The 14,061-nt window shown below is 32.7% G+C and overlaps 1 protein-coding gene across 4 annotated transcripts in view; it reads left to right on the top strand.

Annotated features, from left to right (window-relative positions):
- The window catches only part of LOC137630425 (solute carrier family 22 member 20-like), a 124,413-nt gene extending 110,967 nt beyond the window's left edge, over positions 1-13,446 (top strand). For all 4 annotated transcript variants that reach the window (XM_068361886.1, XM_068361888.1, XM_068361885.1 and 1 more), the window contains exons 5-13: positions 723-826; positions 2,937-3,091; positions 3,759-3,927; positions 4,393-4,531; positions 5,368-5,564; positions 6,774-6,931; positions 7,302-7,366; positions 7,848-7,967; positions 12,373-13,446. In XM_068361886.1, the coding sequence (XP_068217987.1) occupies positions 723-826; positions 2,937-3,091; positions 3,759-3,927; positions 4,393-4,531; positions 5,368-5,564; positions 6,774-6,931; positions 7,302-7,366; positions 7,848-7,967; positions 12,373-12,597 (1,332 nt within the window). In that variant the 3' untranslated portion in view covers positions 12,598-13,446. The remainder of the gene's footprint in view (positions 1-722; positions 827-2,936; positions 3,092-3,758; positions 3,928-4,392; positions 4,532-5,367; positions 5,565-6,773; positions 6,932-7,301; positions 7,367-7,847; positions 7,968-12,372) is intronic.
- Positions 13,447-14,061: the final 615 nt, after the last annotated feature.

Genomic DNA, 14,061 nt, shown 5'->3' with positions numbered 1-14,061 from the left:
GAAAATAGCCCAGGGACTCACAGGGAAAATATCCCAGGGACTCACAGGGAAAATAGCCCAGGGACTCCAACAGGGAAAATAGCCCAGGGACTCCAACAAGGAAAATAGCCCAGGGACTCCAACAGGGAAAATAGCCCAGGGACTCCAACAAGGAAAATAGCCCAGGGGCTCCAACAGGGAAAATATCCCAGGGACTCCAACAGGGAAAATAGCCCAGGGACTCCAACAAGGAAAATAGCCCAGGGACTCCAACAGGGAAAATAGCCCAGGGGCTCCAACAGGGAAAATAGCCCAGGGAGGAAAGGAAAAAAGGAAAGTGAAATATTCTAAGAAGAGTAACAACATTAAAATAAATATCTTCTTTTGTAAACTATAAGAAATTGAACAAATTCGCACGTGCAATATAAGCCATAGAAATAACATAATTTTGTTGCCACGATAATGCCATTTTTATTTTGTAGGGAATTTTTATTTATGCATATCATTCATATGTGTATGTACTTATTTTTAGTCATAATTCAATACCATTATACAATTGAAAGCTATGTATACCCTTTAGTGCCAACTGTGAATTTTGGGGAATAAAGGTATTTATTATTATTATTATTATTATTATTATTATTATTATTATTATTATTATTATTATTATTATTAAATGTACTCTTTATGTTATTATTAAATGTACCCTTTATGCAAAAATTTATGTAATCTTTTGTTTCCAGTTCGACCTGGTATGTGAACGATCATACTTGCGACCGCTGTTCGTAACCCTGGGTACCACCGGCAACATGTTAGGGAGCATGTTCGGGGGATTCATAGGAGACAGGTATGAGAAAGTCGTTCTCTTATTTCTCTCTCATTTATAATCTCCTCGTATTTAAAAGTCGGGTTTAACATCTTTAGATCGGAAAAGTAAGGACCCGAGGGTTGTGGTGACCTATTAGAAACTGGGGTTCGAGTCCCGCTCAAGTTTGATAATTTCTCTAGTGTTTAATATCTCATACTTCTTTACACTATTACCCTGCAGCCATTCTTCGAATGACCTCTTTTTCTCTTCCACTTTCATTTTCACTCCTTCATTCCACCATTCTCTAGATCACCAGTTTCTCTTCCTTTTACCCTGACATGCTACTTCCAACCCTTTCTTGATATTCACTTTTTACCTCTGGGTTTATCAGCTCTTATTATTATTATTATGCACTATTAGAAACTGGGGTTCGATTCCCGCTCAAGTTCGATAGTTTAGTGTTTAAAATCTCACCATCCTTGTGAGCTAAGGATAGGGGGTGTGGAGAAGCCTTCAGGCCTACCTGCTGAGTCATTTCCTGGCCCTCCCTGGTCCTAGCCTAGGTGGAGAAGTGGCTTGGGCGCTGATCTAATGTATTGTCGGTCTCTAGGGTATTGTCACTGTCCCCTGCCTCTGCCATTCATGAGCGGCCTTTAAACCTTTAAACATTTTAAGTTACAGTGAAGGTATGGTGCAAGTGTCAACATACCTTATGTGGCGAGTCTTTGAAATATATTTTATAGTGACTATGATACTTTATATCTAGTGCATATTGTTTACATTAACACTGTAACAGCAACATTGTACTTCAAAAATGTGTAGCAATCACATTTGATTTGCTTTCATACACACGATATAGTACTTTATAACCATATAAATTATAAGTGTCTTTCATAACACAAAATTAATTTTATGTATTTAGTCCAGTAAACCCAGTCGGTCCTTTTGTGCTTCATCCATTTGAGGCATTTTGTACTACATTGGGTACATTTTCTTTTTGAATTTGTGTTTTTCTTACTGTTCATTTTATGCATTTTGCGCTATGGAACATTTCGTTCTTCAGTCAAAGTTAGTTGTACCCCTCGAAAGCCGAAAATTAAATATTTTCCTATTACATTTAGAAAATACATACACAAACAGGATCTTTTAGTTTGCGTTATTTACCTTATCATGGTTAATCATTGCACTGTATTATTATTATTATTATTATTATTATTATTATTATTATTATTATTATTATTATTATTATTATTATTATTAACATTTAATAATTCCCTCTACTATGCTGCCATTTTAATCTTGAAAAAATATCTGGAAGTTTCGATTATATGTACTGTACATTGATTGAATATAAGGAAAATAATAACAGTATGTTTGTGGAAAGTGTAAAACTTCTGAATGAAGATAATATTCATATTGGACGCTATGTTAGAGCTATGTGCGTTAGCTACTAACAAAGGAAAGCAGATTATTTATAATTCATTCAGTATAGTTGTGTTGATAATATTTTACCCTATAAGGATTAACTTACAATAGTTAAGTGATGATACCAGAATTGCTATATGTTAATATTTATCTTTGGTAATAATCAAAGTAGTAAAGATATATTAATTGACATTACTTTATAGAAAAATATGGGCTTTATGAAAGTGATTTAAAATGCATTTCAGTTTCATTTAAGTTTTTCTATTTATTGTAGCTTCATTGTTAAATGAACGCTGATTACTTAAGATACAATAGAAAACTTTATTTCTGAATGGTCTCTCTTAAAATTTGGAAAGAGCGAGTAATTTTAAGTCTATTCGTCTTCCATGCTGTAATATGTTTATGTTTGATATCAAACGCATAATTGCACAGTTGGAAACCAAGTACATAAATAGAAGAAGAATCTGAATGAAGATACATTTGTTTTTTCTAAAGTAATGAGTGAAGACGATCTTTTGACATTGTTTCATTGCTTGTTGCAATCATTATTGACATAGCAAGGTTGTGATTTTTGCGGTTTTAATTCTAAAGCAGACTCCCTGGTGATTTTTCCTTGAATTATCTTGTTTATCATCTTGAACATTCCATTGACCATGTGATATGTATGAAACCAAGACATACCTTCATATTATATATAATCTTGAACATCAACCATTGCTTGCAGATGGGGTCGGATCAGAGCAGTTAGAATTGGTTCTATTTTGAACATGATCATGGCTGGAGCTGTGGTTCTTTCTCCTAATTATCCATTGATACTTCTGACAAGATTTTTGATTGGAGCGACTACGTCAGCTTGCCTTATCCCTGCTTGGAGTGCAGGTGAGATCTGATTTTCTATATTTGACATATGGTCACTGCTTGCCATCCCTAATTAAAAAAAAAAAAAAAAAAAAAAAAAAAAGCCATAGCCTCTATACCCATGTTCTTCCACTATCTTGGATTAGAGTTCTCTTGCTTGAGGGTATACTCAGGAACACTATTCTATCTTCTATTTCTTCCCTTTTTTTTTTAGTTTTTATAGTTTATTTATGAAAAATATAATTTAATGTTGTTACTGTTCTTCAAATATTTTATTTTGATTATTTATTACCTCTCTTAGTTTTCTCACTGGGCTATTTTTTCCCTTTTGGAGCCTTTGGACTTAAAGCATCTTGCTTTTCCAATTAGGGTTATAGGTTGGCTGTAATAATAATGATAATAACAATAAAAATAACAATAACAATACCTCTTTTAAAGTGTAAAGAAATCAATTCTAACAGGCTCTTGACAAATGTCTTGAACTGTATTTCAATTTGTAGGATTTGAACCTATGCCTTTTGGGTTTTGAAGTGACAGAACTATCCAAAATGCCATCAAGAGTAAATCAAGTGGGGAACAAAGATAAAGAGTTTACAATAGACTTATTGGTTCATGGTTGAGTCTGTTACTTATTGTACATGAATTTAATCTATATTTTGTTTTCAATTTTGGAATTTCTTTTCCACAGCTCTTGAGTGTACTCCAAATAGAGGGCGTGCGCTAGTGGGAATGCTGCTTGGTCTTCCTTTCAGCTTCCTATTGTCTGGATTAGCTGGAATAGCATATTTCATTCGTAATTGGAAGTACTTAATGTTGGCTGGGTCATCACCTGTTATACTCCTTGCCATAATATCATTGTGAGTGCACTACTTGAATTTTTTTCTCAAAATGAGGTAGGACAGAGATTTTGAATAAAATTGGTAAATTATTTGATTTCATTGGTAATAGATAGATCCTTCATATGTTCAAAATAATTTTAGTAGGGTGCATATTTACGTTAGCATAAGTAATTTGATATACTGTACTAATATGTCAAGCCTCCCTGGCTGAACATAGTTTAGGTTTGAATTAACTTTTTAGTGCTGTTTTCTTATGCTCTAATAATTTTTAGCATTAAAGTATAAGAAATGTAACTCGGGAAAACAAGGGTAAAAGAGGCATTTCAAACTATTCCATAGAATTATGTATGGTATGATTACTTTAGTACTCAATCTATCGTAAAGTATAATCCTTCCTTTGTATTTTGCAATATGCTTATTAACATCCATGATCATCTTTAAATAGGAGTTTAGATTTCACATACTCATAGTCTTTCCTTTTAGCTTAGCTCCAGAATCTCCCCGTTGGCTGCTCCAGAAAGGCAGAGGTGAGGAGGCACGGAAAGTTCTCCGTTATGCGGTGAAAATGAACAGAGCTGAAGCAGAGTTGAATGTAGATTCTTGTGTTGACAAACTGATCAAGGTAAGTTATATTGTATTCCTGTTCTTAATATATCCTTGAACACTCTGTAACCTGATTAAAAGTGCACTCTCTTAATACATTAAACATTTTAGTTTCAAAACGTTATATTAAAATTATTGTTATTATTACAGTGTATTAGAATTAAGATTTTCAAAACTGACAACTTTCCTTTCAAGTTATTTTAGTTGTTTGCAGTTGTAATAATAGAAAAGATTCTATAGCAGGGGCTAATGAATCTCCAGTAATTATTAACTTTCAAGTTTTCTTATTTGTTTGCAGCTGTGACGATAGAATTTTTTTTTTCTGTAGCACGAGCTAATGGATCTCCAATAAATACAAACTTAACCATTAAAAATATGAATGATGTGTGCAGTCTTGGCTTTTTCAACTACAGGAGATTCCAAAAGTTTTTAAGAAATTTCAATTATAGTATTGTTTACGTCTTTATACTACTTATAAATTCTTTATTTATATCTTCCTATCAATTTATTGGTTCACAGATATTACTTTCATTGATATCCCATTACTTTGACAAATAACTTGTAAAAGAATATGCATTACAGTATACAACTCTATTGTTATAACCAGTTAACACAGCATTGAATTGATCATCATAACAATGATAAGCTTTAACTTCTAATAGTTTTGCCAAGGTGATTTGATGGCTTATGTCTTGGTCGACCATTATTCTTTTAGATAAATGAGACCTAGCACTCGAGTACTTGCACCAATTGTACAGCTGATAGTTTCTTTGAATGCATACAATCGTAGAATTTCCTCATGCAATAATGAGGACTTGAGAGCCCACTCAGCATATATTTGAACTCTTTAAACAGGCTTTTATTGAGGAGGCATCTAGGTCAGCAGCAAAGAATGCAGAAAACAAATTATCCGTAATGGAAAAGTTTCGTCGAACTTTGAAAATGCTGTTCTCTCCTGCCATGAGGGCTATCATTATCTGCCTTGGCATCGTCTGGATTCTTCACCACCTTCTTTATGTGGGCATTGCTCTTAATACCAACAATTTTACTGAGTAGGTATAAATGTTTTTTTAGCTGTAAAACTTGAATCAAACTAAACATTTAGTGTTTAGTCTCCTTATACCTAAATTTGTGTTAATTGTTGGTAATAATGGTACTGTTAAAATTACAGATAGATATGCTTGTAACAAATATATAAGTATTGATATGATGTATCCTGATTGGTGATCTGTTATAAGATATAAGTTTTATGTAGTTAATATCGTGATGATTGGTATTCATATAGTAAAAAAAAATGATTTTTTGAAAGGTTTCTATAGTTCATCTGGTCACTCAAAATTTTAAGTGCTGTAGTGGTGTACTTTTTAGTCTTAACTACTAAATTTATGACATAGTTCTGCTTTGCAAATAAAAATTTCACCAGGTAAAGAGAATAAATTTGTATTCATGAATGATATTGCAGCAAATAGTATACTGCCACTGATTGTGATTTTATGTATATGCAAATTCGATAATTGGTATGCAATTAAGGTAGATTTGGACATTAACCTAAGACATTAGATGGATTTTCACTTGAAGAGAAGTTTGAATAGTTACATGGAAGACTGTACCTTTGATTGGTGTTGAAACCACTTGCATTAAAGCTCACGTAGTTATCTGAATCTTTGGTAATGAGGTGAAATCGGTGAGATATAGAGAGTTTGACCCTGGGGACACTGTTCAGACCAGGCCATGTGGTCATTTCACACCTTGCAATGAATATGAAACATATTGAAACAGTAAAATTTTTCTCATTCTTATTCATTGAAAAGCATGTGTGAATTGTATTTTTTTTAATAGGATATATATTTGAGCCTTTTGACATGCCATGTGGAAAGAAGATCTTGTGTGTCGAGGGATTGTGGACATGGAGGTGGATGGGGGAAGGTGGAGGGGAAGGTCAAAGTTCAGATGGAAAGATGAGGTAGCAAATGACATGTGGGTAAAAGGATTAAGAGAACAGGATCCCAGGGATAGAATAGAATGGAGAAAGCTTATATGAAACAGCAATCCCATATATAAAGGCTAGGCAAGGAAAGAAAGAAAGTTCTTTGAGCTTTCAATATAATCATACATTTTTTCAGATATTTATTTGAATGTTGAATAATCATTAATAATCTAATGGTAGGCCTAATGCAGGACAGAAGTTGCACCAGTAACTACATATTTAAAGTTATACTGTAATATTATGGTATTTCCAGCAATTGATTTTTACTTTTCAGTGATCCTTTCTTATATGTTGCTCTTACGGGCCTCATGGATGGCTCTGCAGTAATTCTAATGACACCACTTACATCCTGTTTTGGTCGACGGACTTTGCTCATAACGGGATTCCTTGCGGGTGGAATTCTTTTCTTCTTGGATTTTGCTGTAACTCCAGGTTAGAAGATTTCAATGTTGTTTGGTATCAAGGATTTAGCCTTTTTTTATTTGATGATTGCTATCATTGTTCATTTGAAATGTAATCGCAATTTTATCTGTATCATTAAAAGCATTTTAGAAATAGTTTGTTCTCAAGTTATTTACAATTAATCCTACAAAACTGAAAGCTTGTAATAATATTTTTGATTTTAAGCAAGTCTGATGTAAGAAACATAGTTTATTTTACTTGCATAGATTTTTGCATGTTTCTTATAAAATAGCTTTTTCTTTAACAAATGCATGATTGAAAATTTAGATGTAGCTAGGTCAATTTATTAACCACAGTACAGTTGTGCATGACTGTATTTGTTTTTAACTTCTTTTTACAGACTTGGAATGGCTTAGGTGGGTGCTGGTGATGGCTGGTTTATTCTTAATTGCTGGAACTTTACAAGTAAGTAATTTTTTTTCCACATTTGTGACGGTTAAATTGAATATGCACATTTTTAGGGAAACATGGAAATATTTGCTCTTATTGCTTAATTAATAATGATCTAGAAAACTTTGTGAGAAGAAAAAAAATATCTGTACAGATGGAAAGATTTGGGTTCATTTTGAATGTAAGTAATAAAAGGGAAGTTGAGAGCCTGAGGTAAAATTTATCCAAATTATTGTTTATAAAAATATGAGTGCATTCCTTTCAGAGGACAAATCTACTAGCAATAGACATAGTGTTTTGATATTTGATTATTAGGTAAATCAACTCACAAGACACAGTGTTTTGATATTTGACTATTAGATAAATTCAATGTATAAAACAAAAGTAAGGAACACTCCCAGAATTTATTTACTACGAAGCTTATGCTGCTGTTATGTAATAAATTACTCTTAAATCTGCTATTTTATTATAAAAATGTTTTTTCATAACATTTCAGGTGAACTTCCTCTATGCTCCCGAGTTGTTCCCAACTGAGATAAGAGCCAGAGGCTTTGCCTTTGTGCAAGTTTTAGGAAGCATTGGATCTTCTGTTGCCCCATTCATCACGGATGTTCTGGTAATTTTCATTCATTTTTCCTTATTTCAATACTCTCGATATGTTGTAACAGGTCTTTCATTGTATAAGACTACCCTATATTCCAAAATATAACCATAAAAAAGGGGGGGGGGCGGGAATCGTCTTAAACTACCGTTATAAAAATCACACCTTGAATTCTATGTCTGGTTTATCAGTAGGCTAGTCTAGGTTGAGGTGCGATAACCACTAACACATGATTTACATTAATATATAAATGTATAATGAAAGTAATGAAACAATTTTTACCGTATATATTATTGGCATATCTACAAAAAGGGCATAAATGATAAATTCGAGGAATAATTCCAACTTTTAACCATACGAGCACAGCTGAGAAAATAAAAACATGGAGTATTGGTTGCGTTGTTAGCAACTTTTTCTCTCGCTAATCTTTCAGTAATTTTAATGCTAGTGTTAATTACGATAGTAATAACATATAGGATATCATATTTATTTGTTTAAAAATTATTATTTTTAGCTGTAAATAACAATTTTGGATTACAAACGTTACAATCTTTATTTCTCAATAAAAAATTACGGTACATTACAGTATTGCATTTAAAACCTAAAAATTTGTAAAACTTTATTTCCAATCAATATTAAACATCAAACCTGCGACATGTATAAATTTAACACCATTAAAACTCCTCACAGTTATCACTGTTTTGTCTTTTCTTCCACTTTATGTTTGATACTTCTTTTTTCTTTTCTATATTTGTTTCACTAAATACAAATAATCCTACTATTTTCTTTGGGTCTTCCTCGTATGGTTGTTGTAGCTCAATTACTTTATTCCTTTCTTTTCTATATTCCTGGCAAAATAACAAAAAATGTATCAAATCTTCCTCCTCATTTTCACAAAAATTACAGTTTACATTCCCTCCAATGTGTCTATTTACAATATTTAGTTTTAACGTATTAGTTCTCGCTCTAAAAAATATCACTGAAGCAAATGTATTGTCATAAATTAACTCTTCTTTAATTTCTTTCTTCCACGTTCTATATATTTCTAGGCTCACTTTACTTTCTATTTCGTCTTCACTGCCATCTATGCCATTTGAGATCCCGTATTTTTTAAAATTATTTTATGACACTTTCCACCTTTACATTATTATATATAACAAACTCGCTAAGAACATCAAAGAACATAAAAGAAGAACCGGTTATTACAGGGCTGCCATTAGTACGATAATTATCGTACATTTACGATTATTTTAGGTCCAGTACGATGTACGATACATACCTTAGGTATATACAAATGTGTGTTTAATTAAACAATTATACTAAAATATTTTGAAATAAGTCAATCATGTAACTCCCTAATAATTATATTGAAACTGTACGATAATTTTGGTTGAAAAAACGACAATTTTAAGGCTCATGTACGATAATCCAGTCTAAATAATCTGGCAACCCTGAACCGGTATGTCGTACGTGAACAGCTGATGAGCGTAAACAAAACAATACTACAGGCTAGGTGACGCTTGTTCTAGGAAAACAATAAATGATTTGTTTTGTTATTTCATTTACTTTTTATTTATTTATAGTCAGTAATCTATCCTTAATTATTAAAAGTAAAAATAGGGAATTATCTTGCAGAATTACAGTTTCGTTTATTAAGAATCCTAACGTGTGTAATTTTCATATGGAATTATTATTTTTTTTCTTTTTTTTTGGAGGGGGGTGGTATATAAACTAAAACTAGGCGTGAGGAAACGTTTTAACTAAATCAAATCCCCTTTATATATATATATATATATATATATATATATATATATATATATATATATATATATATATATATATATATATATATAATTTGACTAGGAATGATACACATTTCCAATTATTATTCATGAATTGATTACAAATATTTCAAAAATATAGGAAAGGAGAAAATACAATTCTGATTAAAATTTTTAAACGTATAGATGTAATCTTTTTGTGGAGATTTCATTATTTATTCTGGTAGTTATTACTACAATGAAGCTCCCAGATGCTGTTGCGTATATCATCAAAGTATTGTGTGTGAAATTGGATATCATTTGACCCAAAAGGAACTCAAACCATAAGTGAAATATACAATGGTTGAACATTAATAATAACAGAATGGATCTCTAGAGATTGCAAAAGAAACCTGGCAAGAAAGAGAATACTAACTAAAGTTACAGGTTTAGCATTGCATTGAAAGACCATAAACAGACGCGATTGGAAGGACCAGTCTGAAACTTTTGTTCTTCAGTAGACGAGTCACGATGATGATGAATATATATATATATATATATATATATATATATATATATATATATATATATATATATATATATATATATATATATATATATATACCTTCGATGTATTATAATGCACTTACAGCTCCATCTGTGTCCTCGTCACGTAATTGCATAAGGTTTGTGAATACGTCGGTAACATCCTGTGGTGGGATAATGGATAATGCCTCTTCTATTTGTTTGATTACGACACTGTTTTCGGGGTTTGTGTACCAGCGTTGCAGGAAAAGCTTTTGAATTTTTCGCCAGTAGGCCTAGCTGAAGTGAGAGACAGACATAGATACATACTGTAGTCAGAAAACGGATTCCTTGAACGGTTTGGGACTGGGTTTCCAAAATTGATAGCCTATGTACTATTGTTTTCCACTGTTTTGGGTTAGAGTTCTCTTGCTTGAGGGTAGGCTACACTCGGGCACGCTATTCTATCTAATTTCGCTTCCTCTTGTTTTGTTTAAGGTTTTATAGTTTATAGAGGTATATCTTTTAATGTTACTGCTCTTGAAATATTTTAGTTTTTCTTGTTTCCTTTCGTCACTGGGCTACATTCCCTGGTGGGCCCCAGGGCTTATCTATAATTACTATCTTCAGTAATGTCAACTAACTCTGTGTACCATACGTCAACGTTAGTAACACTGTGTATTATTGGTAACGTTGCTAATGTTATCGTTCGTTCGTAAGAGAAGTGACACCGTGCATCTCAAAGTTATCCAAATTGGTTGATCTGTTTGTTTCCGATTGAAATGAACATCAAATTTGCTTAATTCACATTATTTACCATAGGAAAACAATTATATTTCGTTTCCCCAGTATGTTTTCCCCACCCAAAACCCCGAGTTCCCACTGGGGGTCCCCCATTATTGGAGGATATAGATGTATATATATTTCTGAAACTATTAATTTGCGACGAGAACGAGTGTCATTTTCGAAGAGAGCGTAATTTTTTCTATTAGAAATAGTAGTTTTTTTCCTAGGTTACATTGCCATGTAATTCACTACAATGAAACCGAATATTCTCTCTTAAGAAACTCAAAATTAGATAGTGCCATACCATAGAATGCTCATGGGGGCATGTTTATTGGAAAGATATTCATACTAGACTGTGAAATTGTAGAATAGGATTTCACGGTCCCTTCTCACCTGCTTTTAACTCCTAGCTAATCACTGGTACCCATGTACAGTCAGGTAGATTGGGAGAGCCACAAGACCAGACCTAACATATGCCGTTCATGTCATCCGCCACTACCCAAATAAATATACTGGAACTATTTTTGCTTTTTGGCATCTTCAACACTAACTTACAACGTCTTCATTCAACAACTCAGGTGTCCCTTTTCATTTTTAACAGACTCCATCTTCTATGAATGAAAGTAGAATATGAAGTAACGTTAAAGCTATTTGGAATACTGCGCAGAAATAAAAAACTTTCATGTCACTGTAGAAACTACTGTCAGTAGAAACTATATGAACAAATGAACTTACTATATTTAGATGCAGAAAAAAAGATAGCATATAAGTTTCTACTAAATACTTAGGTGTGTGAAACTACAAACTTTTCATGGTTGATTTTCTCCTACGGAGATTTTATGCTTTTGGGATTTTGGCCCAGTAGTCATCCCATGTAGTCATGTTTATGCTTTATTAAGTGAAATATTGAGAAGCTTATGATATTAAAATTCTGTTGAATGCTAATTAGAAATTAAAATATTCACAGACCATTGAATACAAAATATAAAAAAAAAATTTCAGGCAATGCTTAATGCTTAAACTTCATTGATTCCAATTGCATCTAATATAGTTTGAGTTGGAAACAAGTTGTAATATTGTTACCTATACTATATTTACGATGTTTCTATACTGTATGCCATTTCTTTATATTCTCGTTCCTTATATTGGTCTTTTTATTTGAGGCACACTATAATGAAGAACCACGGTTGATATTTAATTGTCTGAGGTATATTGTATTATGAGAACAATTGTTAAATTTTTATGGTAACTAGTTAACTTGTGATTCTATGGAACCATGTGTACTGGTCTACTGACCAGACCAGATGGTAAGCCTGTATTGAAATTAATTTATCACACCTTTTTTACAGTCACTGAAAGTCTCTTGGGGACCTACGGTAGTATTTGGATGTGCAGGAATTGTTGGAGGTTTGATATTACCTTTCCTACCAGAAACCAAAAACCAGCCACTACCAGAAACAGTTGAAGAAATAGAGGAAAACCTCAGGAAGAAGAAAGCTCAGAAGAAGGCGAAGGCAACTTTGGAAGGCGTTGAGAACCCGTCCTATGTCCAGGATAATTCCTCTCGTCTCTGAAGGAAGTAATTCATATAGTAACAGTTACCTAAAGTGATACTCAAGATTTTATGATTTGCCACCCGTAGTTGCTAACATGAAAATCTATCTTGATAAGATTTGTCCTTCCGGATGTTTGAGTTAGTACCTCAGCTTCATTTGATGGCCCAGTGGTTCAACTTGAACAAGAAGTAACCTAACTTTTTCAGTGTTGCCTTGAATCCACTTTTGGGTTTCACTGTGTTTGCTGTTGTCAGTTGGTTTTGACTAAATATCATAAGTCATTTACATAAATAATCAAAGAGACAAAAGACAGCAGTCTTAATTATATCATGGCAAGAGGCTAAGGATCAAATGAATCTCCCTTTAGAAGTGGAAGCAGAACTCTGCCATAAAGGTAATAGATATCTTGCATTACTTAAAAGTGTGCATTAAGTCTCCTATATTACTTAAAAGAAACATGTTATTTTGTCTTAGAGCAGGATTGTGCAGAAAAATGTAGATTTTATTTATTTTTAGTAAAAAGAACTACTATTGTATATCTAAAGACCTGTTCAGATGTATCATGTCACGTTAATGGGTAAGGACAGAAACATTAACAGACCTTAGTTAAAAGGGAAAACATTTTGTTTGAAAGTTTCTGTTTCATATATCATTACTTGCATTATGAAAATGATCATGATACAGTTTTACTATATAACAATCTATTGGACAATAAGTAGTTGCTGAATGGCCTTTCCAGCCAAGTGCCTAGCCTAGTGGCCTAGGTTCCATATACCTACCTATCTATCCATCCTTCCATTCATTGTCAATATTTATTTAATTATGCCATAATATGCTAAGGAAAGATAAAAAGCAATGAAATCATAATTGAGTAGTTTGTTTTTATTCTATATTTAAGAAAAGTATTTAAAAGACAGTAAAAGATCATCTTCTATAGCACAGGCACTCTGAAATTACCAGGTAACTAGGAAGTTGATGCCAGTTTATCATTTTCTTACTGTCCTGGTCTGTTCGAGTTCACATGGCTGCCTTTTCCGTCGACCTGTGCATGAATAATTTCGCATCACTTGACTACAGTTGTGCTCAATACCTATCTTTGATGTTTTATAGATTAATACAGTATTCAAACAAGAATAAAGCTTAACATCAGAAGGTCTGCTCTGCCCTTATGTGATTGCTGAGATTTCAAATGTAAAACATATTTTAGGATAAGGCAAACATAATATATTGTATAGTATACTGAGCATCCATTAGCTTTTCCACTAATAGAAACAAGGTTGCCACCTTTTATTCCACTTGCCATCTTGTTACTTTTCAATTATTATTTTTTCCTACTGGGGTTACATGATCAGTTATCATACCTTCCAGTTAATAGGAAAACTCAAAATTATGCTTTCTATGTCACTTTCTGTTGGAACATGTTTGGATCTGGATTTATAGTGATCATAGGTTAATCTGGACCAAGTGCCTGATTTGAGGAAG

Source organism: Palaemon carinicauda, chromosome 38 (genome assembly GCF_036898095.1).
Source record: "Palaemon carinicauda isolate YSFRI2023 chromosome 38, ASM3689809v2, whole genome shotgun sequence".
Classification (NCBI taxonomy): Eukaryota; Metazoa; Arthropoda; class Malacostraca; order Decapoda; family Palaemonidae; genus Palaemon; species Palaemon carinicauda.
This window is presented reverse-complemented; position numbering and strand designations above follow the sequence as displayed.